Source organism: Pocillopora damicornis, chromosome 4, assembly GCF_964200805.1.
Source record: "Pocillopora damicornis chromosome 4, jaPocDami1.2, whole genome shotgun sequence".
Taxonomy (NCBI): Eukaryota; Metazoa; Cnidaria; class Anthozoa; order Scleractinia; family Pocilloporidae; genus Pocillopora; species Pocillopora damicornis.
Genome location: NC_142673.1, coordinates 7,061,113 through 7,087,317, shown reverse-complemented (window position 1 = coordinate 7,087,317; position 26,205 = coordinate 7,061,113). Strand labels below are relative to the sequence as shown.

At 38.6% G+C, this 26,205-nt stretch overlaps 1 protein-coding gene across 12 annotated transcripts in view; it reads left to right on the top strand.

Annotated features, from left to right (window-relative positions):
• LOC113679103 (intermembrane lipid transfer protein VPS13C) overlaps positions 1 to 26,205 on the top strand; it is a 115,811-nt gene that overhangs the window by 24,740 nt on the left and 64,866 nt on the right. For 10 of the 12 annotated variants that reach the window (XR_016186002.1, XM_089204444.1, XM_089204443.1 and 7 more), the window contains exons 40-78: positions 109 to 341; positions 1,213 to 1,360; positions 1,999 to 2,183; positions 2,472 to 2,559; positions 3,023 to 3,253; positions 4,038 to 4,183; positions 4,804 to 5,015; positions 5,445 to 5,496; positions 5,897 to 5,987; positions 6,437 to 6,565; positions 6,887 to 6,967; positions 7,315 to 7,547; positions 8,568 to 8,715; positions 9,429 to 9,613; positions 9,895 to 9,982; positions 10,452 to 10,682; positions 11,496 to 11,641; positions 12,264 to 12,475; positions 12,900 to 12,951; positions 13,333 to 13,423; positions 13,883 to 14,011; positions 14,334 to 14,414; positions 14,895 to 15,127; positions 15,961 to 16,108; positions 16,779 to 16,954; positions 17,251 to 17,338; positions 17,730 to 17,960; positions 18,762 to 18,907; positions 19,651 to 19,862; positions 20,296 to 20,347; positions 20,738 to 20,828; positions 21,275 to 21,403; positions 21,731 to 21,811; positions 22,158 to 22,390; positions 23,271 to 23,418; positions 24,099 to 24,283; positions 24,570 to 24,657; positions 25,127 to 25,357; positions 26,160 to 26,205. The exon at positions 26,160 to 26,205 is cut by the window's right edge and continues 100 nt beyond it. Coding sequence is in view for 11 of the 12 variants with exons in the window: in XM_089204444.1 (XP_089060570.1) it covers positions 109 to 341; positions 1,213 to 1,360; positions 1,999 to 2,183; positions 2,472 to 2,559; positions 3,023 to 3,253; positions 4,038 to 4,183; positions 4,804 to 5,015; positions 5,445 to 5,496; positions 5,897 to 5,987; positions 6,437 to 6,565; positions 6,887 to 6,967; positions 7,315 to 7,547; positions 8,568 to 8,715; positions 9,429 to 9,613; positions 9,895 to 9,982; positions 10,452 to 10,682; positions 11,496 to 11,641; positions 12,264 to 12,475; positions 12,900 to 12,951; positions 13,333 to 13,423; positions 13,883 to 14,011; positions 14,334 to 14,414; positions 14,895 to 15,127; positions 15,961 to 16,108; positions 16,779 to 16,954; positions 17,251 to 17,338; positions 17,730 to 17,960; positions 18,762 to 18,907; positions 19,651 to 19,862; positions 20,296 to 20,347; positions 20,738 to 20,828; positions 21,275 to 21,403; positions 21,731 to 21,811; positions 22,158 to 22,390; positions 23,271 to 23,418; positions 24,099 to 24,283; positions 24,570 to 24,657; positions 25,127 to 25,357; positions 26,160 to 26,205 (5,710 nt within the window). In the remaining variant the exon portion in view is untranslated. The remainder of the gene's footprint in view (positions 1 to 108; positions 342 to 1,212; positions 1,361 to 1,998; positions 2,184 to 2,471; positions 2,560 to 3,022; positions 3,254 to 4,037; positions 4,184 to 4,803; positions 5,016 to 5,444; positions 5,497 to 5,896; positions 5,988 to 6,436; positions 6,566 to 6,886; positions 6,968 to 7,314; positions 7,548 to 8,567; positions 8,716 to 9,428; positions 9,614 to 9,894; positions 9,983 to 10,451; positions 10,683 to 11,495; positions 11,642 to 12,263; positions 12,476 to 12,899; positions 12,952 to 13,332; positions 13,424 to 13,882; positions 14,012 to 14,333; positions 14,415 to 14,894; positions 15,128 to 15,960; positions 16,109 to 16,778; positions 16,955 to 17,250; positions 17,339 to 17,729; positions 17,961 to 18,761; positions 18,908 to 19,650; positions 19,863 to 20,295; positions 20,348 to 20,737; positions 20,829 to 21,274; positions 21,404 to 21,730; positions 21,812 to 22,157; positions 22,391 to 23,270; positions 23,419 to 24,098; positions 24,284 to 24,569; positions 24,658 to 25,126; positions 25,358 to 26,159) is intronic. The other 2 variants (XM_089204439.1, XM_089204438.1) reach the window with 2 other exon arrangements.

The following is a 26,205-nucleotide window of genomic DNA, read 5'->3' as shown; positions in this document are numbered from 1 at the left end:
GGTTAACAGCAGTATTCCTTGTTAGTACCTGAAGGGTGACGCCGTCGTAACAAACCGTGTGATTGACGCCCTTGATTAGGTATAAATATGTGTTTTTCCGGCTTTTAGATTCAGAGTTTGCAAATCCAAAGCTCAAGAATAAGCATGAAAGTTTCTATCCAAGCACCTCTGGTTATCATCCCTGTGAGTTCGAGGTCTCGCGATGCGATTGTTGCAAATCTTGGTCAACTTAGTGTGTCAAACACCTTCAACCTTGCACATAATGGGAAGGATCCTGAAGGAAGTGATACTGTTGTTATTGACAACATGGTGGTGGAACTTAGTTTTGTAAAACTGTTGAGGTATAGAATTCATCATTTATTCCAGCGCTTTTGAAACACGGTTGACTTAATGGCTTTTACAGCTGTGTGTACCTTCAGCCAGAGGCCACTCCTCGTAGCCATTTCAATGTTCGCATTTGCGCAGGCGTTGGGCCGCTTTGTTTAGATTTAGTTTAAGGCATTCCAAACATTAGGAGACAGGCTTAAATTCAATAAAGTTCATGTTCTCAGGAAATGCGTGTAAGCACCCCATGTATGGGGTGTCCAAGATAATAGCAAACTCCTCCTGGGAATTGTCTCAAATAAGCGTATGAACAAATTATTTACTCAAGTTTCTTTGTATTTTTGTTGTTTGCACTAATTAGTTGTCTAGTTAAAGAATTAACTGACTGGTTAAGACAGTGGTGTTAGTTTTCCTTTTAAATTCATGACCTTAGAACTGTAAACTCAACTACACGTTACCAGGATTCCGTGTTGCCTTGGTAAATCCATGCAATCAAGCAATAAATTGTGAAAGATGATGTTATTCAGTGAATGACACAGCCATATTTCGAAAATGAATTTCGAGTGCTCCCCAAAGGAGTCGAACCAACGACCTTCCGATTAGTACCTGAGATACTCTGCCACTCAGGTTGAGCTCTAGGAGAACTAAATCCAGGGTAACAAATTTCCTGCAATCGATTTGAGATACTTTTGCACGGTGATATAACTGAGGATGGTAAATTTTAAGCCTGGTGAAAGATGATGTTATGCAGTGAATGACATAGGCACACTCGGAAAAAAGAACTCCAAAAATAAACGGAAAGTTTGCTGCTAGGTGAAGGCGAAGAGGTTAAAAATGTGTGCCACACTCGTGTCTGATGAAATAATCCTTTTTCCTTTGTACAATAAGAGCTGTGATGACTGATGGAGAAACCATAGGACCTACCCAACTGGTCCTTGAACCAGTGAATGTGACAGTTCATGTGGCTCGAAACTTGTCTCCTTGGTATCGCGATGTGCCTGATATCGATGTGAAGGGAAAGCTTCACGTAGTTAAGGTTAGTTTATTGACGATCAGCACTTAAAAGGGGAATAAACAATTGTACAAATTGCAAACAGAATGGTTTGCTTTTCGTAATTTATTCCCACCATTAAATAATTTCAATCTCGATATACATTCTTTAACTCGGTAGACATCCCTTCAGTCACATGGTGGCCTTTTGAATAAATCAGCTTGGACCGCTAGATAACTCGCCATGTTTCAAAAGAAAATGTTCTTTTTTTATCAAGGTACTTAGATTGAGATTTTAGGTGAGACTTATTGTGGGAAGAAAATCAAAGTACAGTGTGGCTGCCCATATTTCTTATAACCAGAAATTCAAGATAAAATGTTTTTGTGGGAGAGTACGTGCGGTTAGTTAGCGTAAGTCAACACATCTTTAAACATAAAATCGACTAACTGCCGTGTGGGGGAATGCGAGGGAAGGGGAGGGTGGGAGCAAGGAAACAGAGCCAGAAAAGAAGCAAAGTAAACTGAGCACAAGCACATGGTGCCTTGGCAAACCTCCTTGAATCTTCCTAGAAGCAGATTGGTGTGAATCTTCCTCGTTCTAACTTTGTCTAAATTACATATAGCTTCGTCAGATATTTACATGTCACTTGTAACAACAGCTGAGTGAGTTCTATCTCTGTACAGTTACGCGCTGGTGAAGATGAAATAAGAACTATACTAGGGATCTTGTTGAAGAATCTCAGTGAAGGTGTCACATCTCGCACAGACGTAACACAACTGGGTGTTTTGAGAAGTGGTACAGGAGAAGAGGATGATGAAGCTGAGGAAATGGATGAAATGTGCCAGATACCACCTGAAACTACAACCGGGTATTGTTTCGTTTTCTAGACTTGTTTTTCGGTTGGCTAAGGAGGAAAAAGGGGTTTCTGAAAGATTTTTACTCAAGAGCCTAAATGTGATGGTTAAAAACACGGCAAAGGAAAATAGACAACACTAGAAAACTTTGGGTGTAAACCCCTCAAACCCTCTTATATTTCTTTTCCAAATGTGTTTTGCGTCCGGCTACCCCTTAATTTTATGATTTTGAAATTTGGCCGATCAGGAATTGTTGTTACAATATTTTTCAGATACAATATATTCCTTCTTTTTTCCCGTAGGGAATCCAACCTTCAGCGAGCTAGGAGAGAGGAAAAAGAGGCTATGGCGAAACAAGTTAAAGTTTCGCTTAACTTTGAAATAGAAGAGGTGTGTTTGAGTATTTTTCATTAGAGTGATCTTCTTATGGGTTTTATTAAAGTTTACAACAGAAGGAAAATTACGAGAGCAACTTTTGAATGTGTCGAGAGTAAAACAGGATTGTTAGGGCTTGTTTCACTTCGTTCTGTGAACTGTCTAGTAAACTCAACGAATCAGTTTCAAAACTTAAATCAACCACGTCTTGTTACGCATGTTTTCCCGCGCTTCAAACAGTTTACTTGTTTTCAACTGAAAATTTTATTTTTATCTTGAGGTATGTGTCTTGCCTCGCCCAACCAAAAAGTGCTCTTGATGGATATTGATATATCCATTAGTAACAGAGCCATGGAGAAGTTATTCGTCTGCCGATTCTAAGTCGAATTTGAATAAGGACTGTTGGATTTTGTCCTCCTTTAGGATAACAGCCCCCAATTAAAGCAACTGATATTGAACTTTTTATGTTGTGTTATAGATATTCGTTGACTTTAGCACTGTGGATAGTGGAGGGAAATTGACGCCTTTTCTTGCGCTGCATGTCAAAGGCCTGGGTACCGATATTGTCATGCAACCTTCGGATATCTCAGCGAGTGCATCCTTGTCTTCTCTGACCATAGCGGAGATGATCCATGGAACTGGAAGAGGTCCTCTTTATCTTGTGCAGACGCCTGTTGGGACAGAGCTGCTCTCAGTTAAATTTGTTATGGTAAAACACCTTATGTTGTGAGGTGTGGTGCGTTTATTAAAGACCCAGGTTTGAGCAGTATGCATGGGCGTCCATGAACTCGATGTTGATTATGGGACAAGCTTCGGTAAAACAATACAAGCCTTGCTCCCGTGAAAAGCATTGCGAAAAAAGTGGCGCGCAATGCTTACTGGGTCTCTAATAATGTGGGCTTTTGATAAGTCATAGTAAGCCTGGAAGTTCATGGCATTTTAAAGATTCATTTGAGGTCGTAGAAGGGAGTACGGTTAATCTTGGAATTGGTTAAATTACTAATCTTTATACTTGGGAAATATTTTTATACATGCTTGAGAAAAATAAAATGTTATCCTGAGCCAGAAGCATTCAGTGTTTTGGTAATTTGAGGATGTTTTTGTTTTCAAATTTATAGGAACGATACTCTTTATTTTCCTCATCAGCATGCAGATGGTAGAAACAAGTTTTTTTTTCTGTCTTTGGAGTAGTTAAATAGTTGACGGGAGAGTTATTGGTTCTGGATATCAGTTCCGTGCTTTCACGGTGTAAAGGTCTATATCTGCAGCACTTTATCTGTTTATAATTGGAGTATTAAACCTTGAACCCTAATGAAAGAGTAGCGTCAAATTTCCCCCTTCAGTACCACCCCAGAATCGCATTGTAAGGCCACAGGCTCTTGATTGTTGAACAAAGACAGCGTCTCAGGAAATGTATAGAGATCAGTGTGGAGAATATTTATGCTATTGTTAGTGTGTAAAGGTTTACTTACTGCTTTTGATGTCAATTTTAGGTGGAATCAGACCATCCAGAGTACAGCTCAACATTTAAGTCCACTAAGAAGTCTGTTACTGTGGAATTTTCTTCACTGCACGTAAAACTGCATCAAGAAGCTCTGCTCGACATTATCGATGTTTCAACCAAAATGCTTCCACCTAGGTGCTTTAATTTTAATGTAGCTTAACAACAGTTCAGGCCTACTGTGTTTTGGCCCGAAGCCTTTCGCATCCTCTTATGTAGAGACATTTGTCTTTAAACGAGACGTTTGGCTTTTGGAAACATGCAGTTCAAATAACCCATGATTTGGTAACTGAGAGCGGAGCTCGCAGCGCGCGTAGCGATGCCCCATACCTATCAAAAAATGGAAGTTGATGTAACCTATGAAGCTGAAAATAATGTATTCATCATATAAGGAAAATTATCAGTCGTTTTTTTCTCGAACACCTTTATACCGTCTTTGGTTGGAGTTTAAATCCAATCCTGACACGTAAATTATTATGTGCATTTACAACAGAATGACAGATATAATGTATTTTTCATGGAATGTATATGAGTATATATTTATTGATTATATAGATTACATGTGCACAGATTTTATATTATTTTCTTTAAGTGACATTTTTAATGTTTATCTATCTATTTATCACACCCCTTTTGTATACACGAATTCAGCTTTTCAGCTGCAAAGAATTATTCTGTTAAACATATCTTTATCTTTATGCGACAATTCTCTTTCCACCAATCGTTAATTGAAGGAACCTTTTTTTCTCTTTTGCCAGTGAAGAGACTCCAGCTCTGCCACTTGTGTCTGCTGACAGAACAAAAACGAAAGCTCAAGATGAAAATAAAACGTCTGAGCTAGTTGCGCCAAAAGGCAAAAAGAAGAAAGATAGTAAAGATGAAATACAGATTGAGGTAACGGCTAAGCTGGGAGGAATCGATGTTACAGCGACATCTGCTGAGGGTGATTTGACGCATGTAATTATTGGAGGTGAGGAGTTTTTTACTTGTCTTTTAATACAGTGTTGCAGAAAGCTAAGGGTTGTTTGCATTTGAGTCGGCTCAACCACCATAATTTCGTGATGCTTTAATGAGATGTTGCAAATTCCACATCGTTATTTCACTATTTTTAGAGGGGAGAGGGTAGGGCAATAAAAATTACACCTCTCCCGCCCCCTCTCCCCTCCGTCCACTCTAACTCTGAATTGAACATAGCCAGTCGATTAATAGGACGCTACACTGCAAGCTGTGATGCCATATGTTGGGCTTTTGTTCAATACTTTTTTGAAGGAAGCAAATGAGCAATTGTGATAGTTTTAATCCGTCAAAGAATTGGTATTAAACGTAATATTTTCAGCCACTCTTGAGTCTACATTATGTACTTTATGTTTCATGAGTTCATTTTTTTCTTCACATAAAGAGTTATCCGCTGGCTGTGTTGTTAGAGACAGCAGAACAGACGTTACGGCCAGGTATGTATGACTTAATTGTCTTAGTCAATTTCCCTGTTCCCATTATCGTGATCAAAATCACTCAAACTTTCCAGATCTAAAAAATTATAGTTTGTTAGAGAAATTTCCAATTGAGTGTCAAAATTTATCCAGGATTGCTTGGTTTCGCTTTATTTCGTTTATATGATTTGTCCAGAAACTCGCGCCATTTCCTAAACCGGTCATACTCAAAACTAAAACCAGTTGCGACCTGGTCACTCGGTTTTTTCCCGCGCCTTAGGCGGCTTGCTTGTTTTCACTTCGAGTTCTTGTCGGCTCCTTGTGTTATTTTCCTGGCTATGATTAGCTGTTGTGGCTGCTTTGGTTTTGGTTTTACGACACTCAATCGAAAAGCCCTCTAAGTGTCTTTGTTCCATTTCAGTATGAAAACTTTGTCAGTGATGGATTCTACAACTGGGGCGATATATCCGAAGATAGTATCCATCGTGAACGAGGAGGTGTTTAGCCTTCAGGTGCGTAAAATGAGGAGTGTTTATTTTAGACTTGGAACTGAGTGACAACAAGGTCATATATCAATTTAGTTTGAGTGTTGTTCTGCACCTTTCGTACTGCCACCAGAGAAAATTTCCTCCAAGTGTCCTCTAAGACTGGTAAAGAAACCTCACACAAATTCTGTAACCAATCTCATTAGAAATGATTAACCACTCTCAACCTGATTACTGATAACATTTCCTTGCGCCTGTGGCAGTTTGCTTGTTTTTGCTCTGAGTTCTCATTGGCTCGTAGTAATATTTTGCTTTGTTCTAATTGGCCATTAATTGAGATAACTTTGATTTTGGTTGTACGACAATCAATGTATAAGGGTTCTTTCATGATCATCATTGCTTTTATAACCAGTGCTGTTATTAACTTGAGTTATGAGTAAAACTTTCTAATTTTAGTCCATGCCTCATGTTCTTAGGTTATTGCACACAATGGTGCAACTGCCGGCATCAAGTTTAGAGACATGGAAGCTGTAGATCTGAAATTCGAGATGGCAATCGGTTGTATCCGTGTCATCTTCCTAAACAAATTTGTGATGAAGCTGCTGGTCAGTTAACTTTATTAGCGTCAATATAGTTAGCATTTGTAACTCTTTACAGTGACTGAAATTGAAGTTAGTAGAACTTTAGTATTTTGTGTTGTATATATTTTTGGAAATTTTCGGCCTTTCATTTGAATGAAATGCTATTCATTGTGCTGATTGTTAGTGCGCCTCGGCCAAGAGCAATGAAATGGCATTTATTTTTTTTTACTGAGTGGGAGTCACATGTAACAATTACGGCTAATTTTGCCTGAGTAAATATGATTACTTCATCTTTCGGAGGATGAGATGATTGCAAGCTCAGATATGAATCTCTGTATTTTTCAGGACTTTTTGAACAAGTTTCAGCGGGCAAAGGATGCCATGGAGTATGCCAGAAAAACTGCAGCTGAGTCAGCCAGTGCAATAGTGAGTCACTAGCCGTTATTAAAACCTTTACATCTTGACCCATTCCACACCCAGATCTCATTAGTAATTGTCCTTACTGCGTGCTATGCAATTCTTATGATGTTGTTTGAGAGATTTTGGTGTTAGATCAAGTAATAATACCCCTAATTGATATTTTTCTTTATTCTCACCACTTGTCTGCTTGATATTGTACTGATTTGTGAGGAGAAACTCTATCTTGGTCACTCACGGAAGTAAAGGGTTAACAGCAGTATTCACTGTTAGTAACTGAAGGGTGACGCCGTCATAACAAGCTGTGTGATTGACGCCCTTAATAAGGTATAAATGTGTGTTTTTCTGACTTTTAGATTCAGAGTTTGCAAATCCAGAGCTCAAGAATAAGCATGAACGTTTCTATCCAAGCACCTCTGGTTATCATCCCTGTGAGTTCGACGTCTCGCGATGCAATTGTTGCAAATCTTGGTCAACTTAATGTGTCAAACACCTTCAACCTTGCACATAATGGGAAGGATCCTGAAGGAAGTGATACTGTTGTCATTGACAACATGGTGTTGGAACTTAATTCTGTAAAACTGTTGAGGTATAGATTTCATCATTTATTCCAGTGCTTTTGAAACACGGTTGACTTAGTGGCTTTTACAGCTGTGTATACCTTCAGCTTAAGGCCACTCCTTATAGCCATTTCAGTGTTCCCATTTGCGCAGGCGTTGGGCCACTTTGTTTAGATGTAGTTTCAGGCATTCCAAATATTAGGAGACAGGCTTAAATTCAATAAAGTTCACGTTCTCACGAAATGCATGTAAGCACCCCATGTATGGGGTGTCCAGGATAAGTCTTCAGTTCCTATTTAAACCTCATAGCAAACTCCTTTAAAACCAAATTTAAGTATCTTAACCAGTTCACAAAAATAAGGAAGAAATGCACAAAACTGGCGTTTTCTACCACACACTGCACACTCGTTAGGATTTCGCTTACTCGCTATTGTTTCGTGGTGGGAATTGTCTCAAATGAGCGCATGAACAAATTATTTACTCAAGTGTCTTTTGATTTTTGTTGTTTGCACAATATAATTATCTAGCTAAAGGAATAATCTAACCGGTTAAGACAGTGGTGTTAGTTCTCCTTTTAAATTAATTACCTTAGAACTGTAAACTCAACCACACGTTACCAGGATTCCGTGTTGCCTTGTTAAATCCATGCAATCAAGAAATAGATTGTGAAAGATGATGTTATTCAGTGAATGACACAGGCATATTTCGAAAATGAATTCCAAGTGCTCCCGAAAGGAGTCGAACATACGACCTTCCGATTAGTACTTGAGATACTCTGCCACTCAGGTTGAGCTCTAGGAGACTCGTGGAAATCCATGGTAACAAATTCCTTGCAATCGATATGAGATACTTTTGCACGATGATATAACTGAGGATGGTAAATTTTAAGCCTGGTGAAAGATGATGTTATGCAGTGAATGGCACAGGCATAATCGGAAAAAGAACTCCAAAAATAAACGGAAAGTTTCCTGCTAGGTGAAGACGAAGAGGTTAAAAATGTGTGCCACACTCGTGTCTGATGAAAAAATCGTTTTCCTTTGTACAATAAGAGCTGTGATGACCGATGGGGAAACCATAGGACCTACCCAACTGGTCCTTGAACCAGCGAATGTGACGGTTCATGTGGCTCGAAACTTGTCTCCTTGGTATCGTGATGTGCCTGATATCGATGTGAAGGGAAAGCTTCATGTGGTTAAGGTTAGTTTATTGACGAACAGCACTTGAAAGGGGAGTAAACAATTGAACAAATTCAAAACAGAATGGTTTACTTTTCGTACTACGAAAAGTAAACCATTCTGTTTGCAAATGATTTGTTCCCACCACTGAATAATTTCAGTCTCGGTATACATTCCTTAACTCGGTAGACATCCCTTCAGTCATATGGTGGCCTTTTGAATAAATCAACTTGGACTTCTAGATAACTCGCCATGTTCCAAAAGAAAATGTTTTTTTTCATTAAGGTAATTATATTGCGATTTTAGTTGAGGCTTATTGTGGGAAGAAAATCAAAGTACAGTGTGGCTGCCCATATTTCTCATGACCAGAAATTCAAGATAAAGTGTTTTTTTTTCGGAGGGTACGTGCGGTTAGTTAGCGTAAGTCAACGCAAATTTAAACATAACATCGACTAACTGCCGTGTGAGGGAATACGAGGGAAGGGGAGGGTGGGAGCAAGGAAACAGAGCCAGAAAAGAAGCAAAGTAAACTGAGCACAAGCACGTGGTAGTGCCCGGGCAAACTTCCCTGAATCCTCCTAGAAGCAAATTGGTGTGAATCTTCCTCGTTCTAACTTTGTCTAAATTACATATAGCCTCGTCAAAAATTAGAGTGTTTAGATATTACTACAGACTTTTACCAGATATTTACATGTCACTTGTAACAACAGCTGTATGAGTTCTGTCTCTGTACAGTTACGCGCTGGTGAAGATGAAATAAGAACTATACTTGGGATCTTGTTGAAGAATCTCAGTGAAGGAGTCACATCTCGCACAGACGTAACACAACTGGGTGTTTTGGGAAGTGGTACAGGAGAAGAGGATGATGAAGCTGACGAAATAGAAGAAATGTGCCAGATACCACCTGAAACTACAACCGGGTATTGTTTCGTTTTCTAGACTTGTTTTTCGGTTGGCTAAAGGGTTTCTGAAAGATTTTTCCTCAAGAGCCTAAATGTGATGGTTAAAAATACGGCATAGAAAAATAGATAACACTAGAAGACTTTGGGTGTAAACCCCTCAAGCTCTCTTATGTTTCATTTCCGAATGTTTTTTGCGGAAGTCCGGCTAGCCCTTAATTTATGATTTTGAAATTTGGCCGATCAGGAATTGTTATTACAGTATTTTTCAGATATAATATATTCCTTCTTTTTTCCCGTAGAGAATCCAACCTTCAACGAGCTAAGAGTAAGGAAAAAGAGGCTATGGCGAAACAAGTTAAAGTTTCGCTCAAGTTTGAAATAGAAGAGGTGTGTTTGAGTATTTTTCATTAGAGTGATCTTCTTATGGGTCTGAATTTTTTAAAAGTTTACAGCAGAAGGAAAATTACGAGAGAAGTTTTTGGATGTGTCGAGAGTAATACAGAATTGTTAGGGCTTGTTTCATTTCGTTCTGTGAATTGTCCAGAAAACTCAACGAATCAGTTTCAAAACTAAAATCAACCACGTCTTGTTACGCATGTGTTCCCGCGCTTCAAACAGTTTACTTGTTTTCAACTGAAATTTTTATTTTTATCTTGGGATATGTGTCTTGCCTCGCCCAACCAAAAAGCGCTCTTGATGGCTATTGATTTATCCATTAGTAACAGAGCCATGGAGAAGTTATTCGTCTGCCGATTCTAAGTCGAATTTGAATGAGGACTGTTGGATTTTGTCCTCCTTTAGGATAACAGCCCCCAATTAAAGCAACTGATCTTGAACTTTTTATGTTGTGTTATAGATATTCGTTGACTTTAGCACTGTGGATAGTGGAGGGAAATTGACGCCTTTTCTTGCGCTGCATGTTAAAGGCCTGGGTACCGATGTTGTCATGCATCCTTGGGATATCTCAGCGAGTGCTTCCTTGTCTTCTCTTACCATAGCGGAGATGATTCATGGAACTGGAGGAGGTCCTCTTTATCTTGTGCAGACGCCTGCTGGGGAAGAGCTGCTCTCAGTTAAATTTGTTATGGTAAAATACCCTATGTTGTGATGTGTAGTGCGTTTATTAAAGACCCAGTTTTGAGCAGTATGCATTACGCGCAGCGTTAGCCATGGGCGGCCATTAACTCGATGTTGATTATGGGACAAGCTTCGGTAAAAAAAATACAACCCTCGCTCCCGTGAAAAGCATTGCGAAAACAGAGGCGCTTAATGCATATTGGGTCTCTAATGATGTGGGCTTTTGATAAGTCATAGTAAGCCTGGAAATTCATGGCATTTCACAGATTCATTTGAGGTCGTAGAAGGGAGTACGGTTAATCTTAAAATTAGCTAAATTACTAATCTTTATAATTGGGAAATATTTTTATATATGCTTAAGTATAAAGGGAAAAATAAAATGTTATCCTGAGCCAGAGGCAATCAGTGTTTTCTTGATTTGAGGATGTTTTTGTTTTCAAATTTATAGGAACGATACTCTGTATTTTCCTCATCAACTGCAGATGGTAGAAATAAGTTTTTTTCTGTCTTTCGAGAACTAGTTAAATGGTTGACTGGAGAGTTGTTTCTGGATATCAATTCCGTACTTTCACGGTGTAGAGGTCTATATCTGCAGCACTATAGCACTATATCTGGTTCTAATTGGAGTATTAAACCTTGAACCCTAAAGAAAGAGTAGCGTCAAATTTCCCCCTTCAGTACCACCCCAGAATCGCATTGTAAGGTCACAGGCTCTTGATTGATGAACAAAGACAGCGTCTCAGGAAATGAGATCAGTGTGGAGAATATTTATGCTATTCTTAGTGTGTAAAGGTTTACTTACTGCTTTTGATGTCAATTTTAGGTGGAATCAGACCACCCAGAGTACAGCTCAACATTCAAGTCCACTAAGCAGTCTGTTACTGTGGAATTTTCTTCACTGCACGTAAAACTGCATCAAGAAGCTCTGCTCAACATCATCGATGTTTCAACCAAAATGCTTCCACCTAGGTGCTGTAATTTTCATGTAGCTTAACAACAGCTCAGGCCTACTCTGTTTTGGCCTGAAGCCTTTCGCATGCTCTTACGTAGAGACAATTGTAATTAAAGGAGATGTTTGGCTTTTGGAAACAGGCAGTTCAAATAACCCATAATGTGTTACCTGAGAGCGGAGCTCGCAGCGCGCGTAGCGATGCCCCATACCTATCAAAAATGGAAGTTACTGTAACCTATGAAGCCGAAAACAATTTATTCATCATGTAAGGAAAATTATCGGTCGTTTTTTTCTTGAACACCTTTATACCGTCTTCGGTTGAAGTTTATATCCAATCCTGACACGTACATAGTAATGTGCATTTACAACAGAATGACTTACAGATATAATGTATTTTTTATTGAATGTATTTATGTATATATTTATAGATTGTATAGATTACATGTACACAGATTTTATATAATTTTCTGTAAATAACGTATTCAATGTTTATCTATCTATTTATCACACCCCTTTTGTATACACGCAATTGAGCTTTTCAGCTGCAAAGCATTATTCTGATAAACATATCTATATCTCTTTGTGACAACTCTCTTTCCACCAATCGTCAATTGAAGGAGCGTTTTTCTCTTTTGCCAGTGAAGAGACTCCAGCTCTGCTACTTGTGTCTGCTGCGAGTACAAAAACGAAAGGCCAATATGTAAATAAAACGTCTGAGCTAGTTGTGCCTAAAGGCAAAAAGAAGAAAGATGGTAAAGATGAAATACAGATTGAGGTGACTGCTAAGCTGGGAGGAATCGGTGTTACAGTGACATCTGTCGAGGGTGATTTGACGCATGCATTTATTGGAGGTGAGGGATTATTTATTTGTCTTTTAATACAGTGTTGCAGAAAGCTAAGAGTTGTTTGCGTTTGAGTCGGCTCAACTACCATAATTTCGTGATGCATAAATGAGATGTTGCAAATTCCCCATTGTCATTTCACTATTTTTAGAGAGGAGAGGGTAGGGCAATAAAAGTTACACCTTTCCCGCCCCCTCCCCCCTCCGTCAACTCTAACTTAAATCGAACATGGGCAGTAATAGGACGCTGCACTGCAAGCTATGATACGATATGTTGGGCTTTTGTTCAATACTTTTTTGAAGGAAGCAAATGAGCAATTGTGATAGTTTTAATCCGTCAAACAATTGATATTAAACGTAATCTTGTCAGCCAGTCTTGAGTTTACTTTATGTACTTTATGTTTGACGAGTTCAATATTTTTCTTCACACAAAGAGTTATCCGCTGGCTGTGTTGTTAGAGACAGCAGAACAGACGTTACGGCCAGGTATGTATGACTGAGTTGTCCTAGTCAATTTCCCTGTTCCTATGATCGTGATCAAAATCACTGAAACTTTCCAAATTATCGTTTCATTTCCAATTGAGTGTCGAAAGTAATCCAGGATTGCTTTGGTTTCGCTTTATTTCGTTATGTGATTGGTCCAGAAACTCGCGCCACTCCCTCAACCAATCAGATTCAAAACTAAAACTAGTTGCGACCTGGTCACTCGCGTGTTGTCCGCGCCTTAGGCGGCTTGCTTGCTTTCACTTCGAGTTCTCATCGGCTCCTTGTGATATTTCTGGCTATGATTGGCTGTTGTGGTGGCTTTGGTTTTGGTTTTACGACACTCAATCGAAAAGCCTTCTAAGAGTCTTTGTTTAATTTCAGTATGAAAACTTTGTCAGTTTTGGATTCTACTCCTGAGGTGGTATATCCTAAGATAGTATCCATCGTGGACGAGGAGTTGTTTAGCCTTCAGGTGTGTAAAACGAGGAATGTTTATTTCAGACTTGGAACTGAGTGACAGCAATGTCACAAGGTCATATACCAATTTAGTTTGAGTTCCGTTCTGCGCCTTGTGTACTGCCACCAGTGTAAATTTCCTCTAAGTGTCCCCTAAGACTGATAAAGAAACCTCACGCCAATTCTTTAACCAATCTCGTGAAAAGTGATTAACCACTCGCAACGTGAATACTCGTGTTTAGTTTTTTGGCGCCTGTGGCAGTTTGCTTGTTTTTGCTCTGAGTTCTCATTGGCTCGTAGTAATATTTTGCTCTGTTCTGATTGGCCATTAATTGTGGTAACTTTGATTTTGGATGTATGACAATCAATGTATAAGGGTTCTTTCATGATCATCATCGCTTTTATAACCAGTGCTGTTATTAACTTAACATAAGAGTAAAACTATCTAATGTTGGTCCATACCTCATGTTCTTAGGTTATTGCACACAATGATGCAACTGCCGGCATCAAGTTTAGAGACATGGAAGCTGTAGATCTGAAATTCGAGATGGCAATCGGTTGTATCCGTGTCATCTTCCTAAACAAATTTGTGATGAAGCTGCTGGTCAGTTAACTTTATTAGCGTCAATTTGATTAGCATTTGTGATTCCTTACAATTGCAGAGATTGAAGTTAGTAAAGCTCTAGGATTTTTTGTTGTATCTTTTCATGGAAATTTTTCGGCCTTCAATTTTAATAAAATGCTATTCATTGTACTGATATTTAGTTTGCCTCATCCAAGAGCAATGAAATGGCTTTTACTTTTTTTACAGACTGCGAGTTACATGTAACTAGTACGGTTAATTTTATCTGAGCAAATATGATCATTTTATCTTTCGAAGGATGAAATCATTGCAAGCTCAGATATGAATCTCCGTGTTATTTCAGGACTTTTTGAACAAGTTTCAGCGGGCAAAGGATGCCATGGAGTATGCCAGAAAAACTGCAGCTGAGTCAGCCAGTGCAACAGTGAGTCACCAGTCGTTATTAAACCTTTACATCTTGACTCATTCCACTCCCAGATCTAATTAGTAATTTTCATTACTCAGTGTTTCCTATTTAGTTCTTATGACGTATTTGGGGAGTTTGGTGTTAGATCAAGTAATAATTCCCGTAATTGATATATTTCTGTATTCTCGTCCCTTGTATGCTTGATATTGTACTGATTTGTGAGGAGAAACTCTGTCTTGGTCACTTGCAACTAAAGGGTTAGCAGCGGTATTTATGTTGTTCACACTGCTCTACATACTATTTTTATTGTTTTGACAAGGAGAATTTGTTCAAAATCAAGAGATTTCTAATTTGGTCCTCATGTTTGATAAAAGGGAAATACTGTAAGATAAAATTAAACGCTATTCACTGTTAGGAACAAAAGGGTGACGCCGTTATAACAAGCCGTGTGGTTGACGCACTTTAGCAGGTGTAAATATGTGTTTTTCTGACTTTTAGATTCAGAGTTTGCAAACTCAAAGCTCAAGAATAAGCATGAAAGTTTCTATCCAAGCACCTCTGGTTATCATCCCTGTGAGTTCGACGTCTCGCGATGCACTTGTTGCAAATCTTGGTCACCTTAGTGTGTCAAACACCTTCAACCTTGCACATGATGGGAAGGATCCTGAAGGAAGCGATACTGTTGTTATTGACAACATGGTGGTGGAACTTAGTTCTGTAAAACTGTCGAGGTATTGATTTCATCATTTATTCCAGCGCTTTTGAAACACGGTTGATTTAATGGCTTGTGCGGCTGTGTATACCTTCAGCCTGAAGTCACTCCTCGTAGCCATTTGGGCAGGCGTTGAGCTGCTTTGTTTAGATATCGTTTAAGGCATTCCAAACATTAGGAGACAGGCTTAAATTCAATAGAGTTCATGTTCTCACGAGATGGGAGTAAGCACCCTATGTATTAGGTGTCCACGATAAGTCTCCGGTTCCAATTTAAACTCGCTATTGTTTCGTGGTGCGATTTTTGATTTTAGGATTTTTAGATTTAGATTTTTGTTTGCACTAATTGGTTGTCTAGCTAAAGAATCATGTGACTAGTTGAGAACGTGGAGTTAGTTTTCCTGTTAAATTCATGAACTTAGAACTGTAAAACTCAAATTCAAGTTACCGGGATTCCGTGTTGACCTTGGTAAATACATGCAATCAAGAAATAGATTGTGGAAGATGATGTTATTCAGTGAATGACACAGGCATATCTCGGAAAAGAATACTAAGTGCTCCCAAAAAGAATCGAACATACGACCTTCCGATTAGTACTTGGATTACTCTGGTTGAGCCATAGGAGCTATAAGAGACTCGTGGAAATTGGTGGAACTATTGCGCGATGATATAGCTGAGGATGGTAAATTTTTAAGCCTGGTGAAAGATGTTATGCAGTGAATGACATAGGCATACTCGGAAAAAAGAACTCCAAAAATAAATGCAAAGTTTGCAGCTAGTTGAAGGCGAAGAAGTTAAAAATATGTGCCACACTCGTGTCTGATGAAATAATCGTTTTCCTTTGTACAATAAGAGCTGTGATGACTGATGGGGAAACCATAGGACCCACCCAACTGGTCCTTGAACCAGCGAATGTGACGGTTCATGTGGCTCGAAACTTGTCTCCTTGGTATCACGATGTGCCTGATATTGATGTGAAGGGAAAGCTTCATACAGTTAAGGTTAGTTTATTGACGAACAGCACTTGAAAGGGGAATAAATAATTGAACAAATTGCAATCAGAATGGTTTGCTTTTTGTAGTTTATTTACTACTGAATAATTTTAATCTCGGTATACATTCCCAAACTCGGTAGATATCTCTTCACTAATATGGTGGCCTTTTGAATAATCAGCTTGGACCTCTAGATAACTTGCCATGTTCCAAAAAGAAAATATCTTTTCCATCAGGGAAAGAAAAATCAAAGTACAGTGCGGCTGCCCATATTTCTTATGACTAGAAATTCAAATCAAAATGTTTTTTGGGGAGGGTACGTGCGGTTAGTTTGCGTAAGTCAACGTAACTTTAAACAAAACATCGACTAACTGCCGTGTGGGGTAAAAAATTACCCAAAAAATGCGAGGGGGGGGGGGGGGGGCAAAGAAACAGAGCTAGAAATGAAGCAGAGTAAACTGAGCACAAGCACATGGCAGTGCCTTGCTAACCCTCCTTGAGTCCTCCAAGAAGTAGATTGGTGTGAGTCTTCGTCGTTCTAACTTTGTCTAAATTACATTTAGCCTTCTCATAATATCGCCTCGTCAAAAATTAGAGAGTTTAAATAGTATTACAGATATTTACCAGATATTTACATGTCACTTGAAATAACAGCTGAGTGAGTTCTGCCTTTATACAGTTACGTGCTGGTGAAGATGAAATAAGAACTATACTAGGGATCTTGTTGAAGAATCTCAATGAAGGAGTCACATCTCGCACAGACGTAACACAATTGGGTTTTTTGGGAAGTGGTACAGGAGAACAAGCGGAGGAAATGGATGAAATGTGCCAGATACCGGCTGAAACTCTAACCGGGTATTGTTCGGTTTTATACACTCTTTTTTCGTTTGGCTAAGGGAAAAAAGTGGAGAGTTTCTGAAAGATTTTTCCTGTAGAGCCCAAATTTGATGGCTAAAAATACGACTTAGAACAAGTAACAACACTAGAAGACTTTGGATGCAAACCCCTCAAACCCTGTAGTATTTCATTTCTTAATGTGTTTTTCCGAAGTCCGGCTACCTTTTAATTTATAATTTCGAAATTTGGCCGATCAGAAATTGTTATAACAGTATTTTTCGGGTATAATATTTTCCTTTGTTTTTTTCCCGTAGAGAATCGAACCATGAACGAGCTAAAAGTGAGGAAAACGAGGCTATGGCAAAACAAGTTAAAGTTTCGCTTAAGTTTGAGATACAAGAGGTATGTTTGAGTATTTTTCATTGGATTAATCTTCTTATTCTACCCATTGCTCTTAATTTTTTTTAATTAATAGCAAAGGGAAAATTTTGATAGCAATTTTAAGATGTGTCAAGAGTAATACAGGATTCTAAGGGCTTGTTTTCAGACAGACAGTTTGCTTGTTTTCAACTGAAATTCTTGTTTTTCTTTCGAGATGTGTGTCTTCCCACGCCCAACTGAAAAGCGTTCTTGATGGATATTGATTTATTGACTAGTAACAAAGGCATGGGAAAATTATTCGTCTGCCGATTGAAAGTCAAATTTGAATGAGGACTGTTGGATTTTGTCCTCTTTTAGGATAACAGCCCTCAATTAAACCAACTGATCGTGAACTTTTTATGTTGTGTTATAGATATTCGTTGATTTTAGCACTGTGGATAATGGAGGGAAATTGACGCCTTTTCTTGCGCTGCATGTCAAAGGCCTGGGTACTGATGTTGTCATGCATCCTTGGGATCTCTCAGCGAGTGCTTCCTTGTCTTCTCTGGCCATAATGGAGATGATCCATGGAACTGGAGGAGGTCCTCTTTATCTTGTGCAGACACCTGCTGGGGCAGAGCTGCTCTCAGTTAAATTTGTCATGGTAAAAGACCTTATTCTGTGAGGTGTACTGCGTTTATTAAAGACCCAGTTTTGAGCAGTATGCATTACGCGCGGCGTTGACCATGGGCGGCTATTAACTCAATGTTGATTATGCGACAAGCTTCGGTAACACAACACAAGCCTCTCTCTCGTGAAAAGCATTACGAAAACAGAGGTGCGCAATGCATATTAGGCCTTTAATGATGTGGGCTTTTGATAAGTCATAGTAAGTCTAGAAATTCATGGCATTTTACAGATTTATTTGAGGTCGTTGAAGGGAGTACGAGTAATCTCGGAATTAGTTAAATAACTAATCTTTATATTTGGGAAATTTTTTTCTACGTGCTTAAGTATAGAGTGAAAAATAAAAATAATCCTGAGCCAGAGGCATTCAGTGTTTTGGTAATTTAAGTTTTTTTTTGTTGTTTTCAAATTTATAGAAACGATACTTTGTATTTTCATCGTCAGTATGCAGATAGTAGAAAGAAGAAGAGAAATAGTTGACAGGAGAGTTATTGTTTGTGGTTATCACTTCCGTGCTTTCACGGTGTAGAGGTTTATATCTGCAGCACTATATCTGTTTATAATTGAAGTATTAAACCTTGGACCCTAAAGAAAGACTTGCGTCAAATTTCTCCCTTCAGTACCACTCCAGAATCGCATTTTAAGGTCACAGGCTCTTGATTGTTGAACAGAGTCTCCTTGTTAGCGTCCTAGGAAATGTATAGAGAACAGTTTGGAGAATTTGTATGCTGTTGTTAGTGTTTAAAGGTTTACTTACTGCTTTTGATGTCAATTTTAGGTGGAATCAGACCACCCAGAGTACAGCTCAACATTTAAGTCCACTAAGCAGTCTGTTGCTTTGGAATTTTCTTCACTGCAAGTAAAACTGCATCAAGAAGCTCTGCTCAACATCATCGATGTTTCAACCAAAATGCTGCAACCAAGGTGCTGTACTTTTGATGTAGCTTAAGAGTGGTTAAGACGTGTGGCTTTTGGAAACAGGCAATTCCAATAATCCATTGTTTGGTAACTGAGAGCGGAGATCGCAGTGCGAAGCCCCATACCTATCAAAACGTGGAAGTTACCGTAACCATCAAGCCGAAAAAATTATATTTATCGTATAAGGAAAATTTTCAGTCGTTTTTTCTCTTTTTTGGAGTTTATATCCAATCCTGACACACATAAATTGTAATGTGCATTTTGCAACAGACTTAAAGATATAATATATTTTATATTTAATATGATATATATATATATATATATATATATGCAGTTATATATATATATATATATATATAGGAAGTTTGCGAGTCGATTTTCGCGTGGAACAGTGCTCAATACGTTGAAGCAGAGCAGAATAAATATTATGAGAGGAAAAAATTATAGTTAAATTGTAGTTACGTCCTTTTTTCCTCTCATAATATATATATATATATATACATACATACATATATTATATACATACATATATAGATTATATAGATTAGATGTACACAGATTTTATATTATTTTCTGGAAATGACGTTTTTAATGTTTATCTATCTATTTATCACACCCCTTCTGTATACACGCAATTCAGCTTTTCAACTGCAAAGCATTATTCTAATAAACATATCGATAACTTTATGTGACAACTCTCTTTCCACCAATCTTCTGTGGAAGAAACGTGTCTTTTTCTCTTTTGTCAGTGAAGAGACTCCAGCTCCGCTACCTGTGTCTGCGGACAGTATAAAAACGAAAGGCCAATATGTAAATAAAACGTCTGAGCTAGTTACGCCCAAAGGCAAAAAGAAGAGAGATGGTAAAGATGAAATACAGATTGAGGTGACTGCAAAGCTGGGAGGAATCGATGTTACAGTGACATCTGTCGAGGGTGATTTGACGCATGTATTTATTGGAGGTGAGGGATTATTTAGTTGTCTTTTAACGCGGTGTTGTAGAAAGCTAAGGGGTTGTTTGCATTTGATTCGGCTCAAAAACCATAATTTAGTGATGCATAAATGAAATGTTGCGAATTCCTTATCACCGTGTTACAGTTTTTAGAGGGGAGGGGGTGGGGCAATAAAAATTACCCCTTTCCCGCCCCCTCCCCCCCACTGTCCACTCTCACTGTAAATCAAACAAGGCCAGTGGGCTAATAAGAGGCTCCACCTCAATCTATGATACGATTTTGATGGGCTTTTGATCAAAACTATTTTGAAGGAAGCCAAAGAGCAATTGATGTAGTTTTAATCCGTCAAAGAATTGGCACTAAGAAGAATCTTTTCAGCCACTGTTCAGTTTAGTTTTTGTACTTTATGTTTGACGAGTTCAATATTTTTCTTCGCACAAAGATTTGTCCGCTGGTAGTGTTGTTAGAGAAAGCAGAACAGACGTTACGGCCAGGTATGTATGACTTAATTGTCCTAGTCAAAGCTTTTTTTCCTATGATCGTGATCAAAATCACTCAAACTTTCCAGGTCTAAAAATTTATCTTTTGATAGAGAAATTTCCAGTTGAGTGTCGAAAGTAATCCAGGTTTGCTTTGAGTTCGCTTTATTTCGCTATGTGATTGGTCCAGAAACTCGTGCCACTCACTCAACCAATTAGATTCAAAACTAAACCCTGGTTACCCGCGTTTTTCCCGCGCTTTGGGCGGTTTGCATGTTTTCACTTCGAGTTCTCATTTGGCTCCTTGTGATATTTCTGGCTATGATTGGCTGTTGTGCTTGCTTTGGCTTTGGTTTTTACGACACTCGATCGAAAAGCCCTCTAAGTGTCCTTTTTTCATTTCAGTATGAAAACTTTGTCAGTGATGGATTCTACTCCTGGGGCGGTATATCCGAAGATAGTATCCATCGTGAACGAGGAGGTGTTTAGCCTTCAGGTGTGTAAAATGAGGAATGTTTATTTTAGACTTGGAACTGAGTAACAACAAGGTCATATACCAATTTAGTTTAAGTTGTGTTCTGCACCTTGTCTACTGCCACCAGAGAAAAATTTTTCCAAGCGTCCTCCAAGACTGGTAAAGAAACGTCACGCTAATTCTTTAACCAATCTCGTGTAAAGTAATTAACCACTCTCAACCTGATTTCTCACGTCTTTTTGCGCCTTAAGCGGTTTGCTTGGTTTTGCTCTGAGTTCTCATTGGCTCGTAGTAATATTTTGCTCTGTTCTAATTGGCCATTAATTGAGATAACTTTGATTTTGGTTGTACGACAATCAATGTATAAGGGTTCTTTCATGATCGACATTGCTGTTTTAACCAGTGCTGTTATTAACTTGAGTTAAGAGTAAAACTTTCTAATTTTAATCCATACCTCATGTTCTTAGGTTATTGCACACAATGATGCAACTGTCGGCATCAAGTTTAGAGACATGGAAGCTGTAGATCTGAAATTCGAGATGGCAATCGGTTGTATCCGTGTCATCTTCCTAAACAAATTTGTGATGAAGCTGCTGGTCAGTAAACTTTATTAGCGTCAATATATTTATATTTAGCATTTGTGATTCTTTACAGTTGCAGAAATTGAAGGTAGTAAAGCTTTAGTATTTTTTGTGGTATATTTTTTTGGAAATTTCTGCCTTCCATTTGAATGAAATGCTATTCGTTGTAGTGATAGTTAGTGCGAAACGGCAAAGAGCAATGAAATGGCATTTTTTTTTTGTTACTGAATGCGAGTTACATGTAACTAGTACGGTTAATTTTTCCTGAGCAATTATGATTACTTTATCTTTCGGAGGATGAAATCATTGCAAGCTCAGATATGAATCGCCGTGTTATTTCAGGACTTTTTGAACAAGTTTCAGCGGGCAAAGGATGCCATGGAGTATGCCAGAAAAACTGCAGCTGAGTCAGCCAGTGCAACAGTGAGTCATTAGCCGTTATTTAAACCTTTACATATTAACCCATTCCACTTCCAGATCTCATTGGTAATTGTCCTTACTATGTGCTATGGAATTCTTACGATGTTGTGTGAGAGAGTTTGGTGTAAGATCAAGTAATAATTCCCGGAATTGATATGTTTCTTTATTCTCATCACTTGTCTGCTTGACATTGAACTGATTTGTAAGCAGAAACTCTATCTTGGTCACTTACGGGAGTAAAGGGTTAACAGCAGTATTCACTGTTGGTAACTGAAGGGTGACACCGTTAGGCAAGCCGTGTGGTTGACGCACTTTATTAGAGACAAATATGTGTTTTTCTGACTTTTAGATTCAGAGTTTGCAAATCCAAAGCTCAAGAATAAGCTTGAAAGTTTCTATCCAAGCACCTCTGGTTATCATCCCTGTGAGTTCGACGTCTCACGATGCAATTGTTGCAAATCTTGGTCACCTTAGTGTGTCAAACACCTTCAACCTTGCACATAATGGGAAGGATCCTGAAGGAAGTGATACTGTTGTTATTGACAACATGGTGGTGGAACTTAGTTTTGTAAAACTGTTGAGGTATAGAATTCATCATTTATTCCAGCGCTTTTGAAACACGGTTGACTTAATGGCTTTTACAGCTATGTGTACCTTCAGCCAGAGACCACTCCTCATAGCCATTTCAGTGTTCGCATTTGCGCAGGCGTTGGGCCGCTTTGTTTAGATTTAGTTTAAGGCATTCCAAACATTAGGAGACAGGCTTAAATTCAATAAAGTTCATGTTCTCAGGAAATACGTGTAAGCACCCCATGTATGGGGTGTCCAAGATAATAGCAAACTCCTCCTGGGAATTGTCTCAAATAAGCGTATGAACAAATTATTTACTCAAGTTTCTTTGTATTTTTGTTGTTTGCACTAATTGGTTGTCTAGTTAAAGAATTAACTGACTGGTTAAGACAGTGGTGTTAGTTTTCCTTTTAAATTCATGACCTTAGAACTGTAAACTCAACTACACGTTACCAGGATTCCGTGTTGCCTTGGTAAATCCATGCAATCAAGAAATAAATTGTGAATGATGATGTTATTCAGTGAATGACTCAGCCATATTTCAAAAATGAATTTCGAGTGCTCCCCAAAGGAGTCGAACCAACGACCTTCCGATTAGTACCTGAGATACTCTGCCACTCAGGTTGAGCTCTAGGAGACTCGTGGAACTAAATCCAGGGTAACAAATTTCCTGCAATCGATTTGAGATACTTTTGCACGATGATATAACTGAAGATGGTAAATTTTAAGCCTGGTGAAAGATGATGTTATGCAGTGAATGACATAGGCACACTCGGAAAAAAGAACTCCAAAAATAAACGGAAAGTTTGCTGCTAGGTGAAGGCGAAGAGGTTAAAAATGTGTGCCACGCTCGTGTCTGATGAAATAATCCTTTTTTCCTTTGTACAATAAGAGCTGTGATGACTGATGGAGAAACCATAGGACCTACCCAACTGGTCCTTGAACCAGTGAATGTGACAGTTCATGTGGCTCGAAACTTGTCTCCTTGGTATCGCGATGTGCCTGATATCGATGTGAAGGGAAAGCTTCATGTAGTTAAGGTTAGTTTATTGACGAACAGAACTTAAAAGGGGAATAAACAATTGTACAAATTGCAAACAGAATGGTTTGCTTTTCTTAATTTATTCCTACTATTGAATAATTTCAATCTCGATATACATTCTTTAACTCGGTAGACATCCCTTCAGTCATATGGTGGCCTTTTGAATAATTCAGCTTGGACCGCTAGATAACTCGCCATGTTTCAAAAGAAAATGTTCTTTTTTTATCAAGGTACTTAGATTGAGATTTTAGGTGAGACTTATTGTGGGAAGAAAATCAAAGTACAGTGTGGCTGCCCATATTTCTTATGACCAGAAATTCAAGATAAAATGTTTTTTTGGGAGAGTACGTGCGGTTAGTTCGCATAAGTCAACACATCTTTAAACATAAAATCGACTAACTGCCGTGTGGGGGAATGCGAGGGAAGGGCAGGGTGGGAGCAAGGAAACAGAGCAAGAAAAGAAGCAAAGTAAACTGAGCACAAGCACATGGTAGTGCCCGGGAAAACCTCCCTGAATCTTCCTAGAAGCAGATTGGTGTGAATCTTCCTCGTTCTAACTTTGTCTAAATTACATATAGCTTCGTCAAAAATTAGAGAGTTTAGATATTACTACAGACTTTTACCAGATATTTACATGTCACTTGTAACAACAGCTGTGTGAGTTCTGTCTCTGTACAGTTACGCGCTGGTGAAGATGAAATAAGAACTATGCTAGGGATCTTGTTGAAGAATCTCAGTGAAGGAGTCACATCTCGCACAGACGTAACTCAACTGGGTGTTTTGAGAAGTGGTACAGGAGAAGAGGATGATGAAGCTGAGAAAATGGATGAAATGTGCCAGATACCACCTGAAACTACAACCGGGTATTGTTTCGTTTTCTAGACTTGTTTTTCGGTTGGCTAAAGGGGAAAAAAGGGTTTCTGAAAGATTTTTACGCAAGAGCCCAAATGTGATGGTTAAAAACACGGCATAGGAAAATAGACAACACTAGAAAACTTTGGGTGTAAACCCCTCAAACTCTCTTATATTACTTTTCCAAATGTGTTTTGCGTCCGGCACCCCTTAATTTATGATTTTGAAATTTGGCCGATCAGGAATTGTTGTTATAATATTTTTCAGATATAATATATTCCTTCTTTTTTCCCGTAGGGAATCCAACCTTCAGCGAGCTAGGAGAGAGGAAAAAGAGGCTATGGCGAAACAAGTTAAAGTTTCGCTCAAGTTTGAAATAGAAGAGGTGTGTTTGAGTATTTTTCATTAGAGTGATCTTCTTATGGGTCTGAATATTTTAAAAGTTTACAACAGAAGGAAAATTACGAGAGCAACTTTTGAATGTGTCGAGAGTAAAACAGGATTGTTAGGGCTTGTTTCACTTCGTTCTGTGAACTGTCTAGAAAACTCAACGAATCAGTTTCAAAACTTAAATCAACCACGTCTTGTTACGCATGTTTTCCCGCGCTTCAAACAGTTTACTTGTTTTCAACTGAAATTTTTTTTTTAATCTTGAGATATGTGTCTTGCCTCGCCCAACCAAAAAGCGCTCTTGATGGATATTGATATATCCATGAGTAACAGAGCCATGGAGAAGTTATTTGTCTGCCGATTCTAAGTCGAATTTGAATAAGGACTGTTGGATTTTGTCCTCCTTTAGGATAACAGCCCCCAATTAAAGCAACTGATCTTGAACTTTTTATGTTGTGTTATAGATATTCGTTGACTTTAGCACTGTGGATAGTGGAGGGAAATTGACGCCTTTTCTTGCGCTGCATGTCAAAGGCCTGGGTATCGATATTGTCATGCATCCTTGGGATATCTCAGCGAGTGCATCCTTGGCTTCTCTGACCATAGCGGAGATGATCCATGGAACTGTTAGAGGTCCTCTTTATCTTGTGCAGACGCCTGTTGGGACAGAGCTGCTCTCAGTTAAATTTGTTATGGTAAAACACCTTATGTTGTGAGGTGTGGTGCGTTTATTAAAGACCCAGGTTTGAGCAGTATGCATTACGCGCGGCGTTGGCCATGGGCGTCCATTAACTCGATGTTGATTATGGGACAAGCTTCGATAAAACAATACAAGCCTCGCTCCCGTGAAAAGCATTGCGAAAAAAGTGGCACGCAATGCTTACTGGGTCTCTAATGATGTGGGCTTTTGATAAGTCATAGTAAGCCTGGAAGTTCATGGCATTTTAAAGATTCATTTGAGGTCGTAGAAGGGAGTACGGTTTATCTTGGAATTGGTTAAATTACTAATCTTTATACTTGGGAAATATTTTTACACATGCTTAAGAAAATAAAATGTTATCCTGAGCCAGAAGCATTCAGTGTTTTGGTAATTTGAGGATGTTTTTGTTTTCAAATTTATAGGAACGATACTCTGTATTTTCCTCATCAGCATGCAGATGGTAGAAACAAGTTTTTTTTTCTGTCTTTGGAGTAGTTAAATAGTTGACGGGAGAGTTATTGTTTCTGGATATCAGTTCCGTGCTTTCACGGTGTAAAGGTCTACATCTGCAGCACTATATCTGTTTATAATTGGAGTATTAAACCTTGAACCCTAATGAAAGAGTAGCGTCAAATTTTCCCCTTCAGTACCACCCCAGAATCGCATTGTAAGGTCACAGGCTCTTGATTGATGAACAAAGACAGCGTCTCAGGAAATGTAAAGAGATCAGTGTGGAGAATATGTATGCTATTGTTAGTGTGTGAAGGTTTACTTACTGCTTTTGATGTCAATTTTAGGTGGAATCAGACCACCCAGAGTACAGCTCAACATTTAAGTCCACTA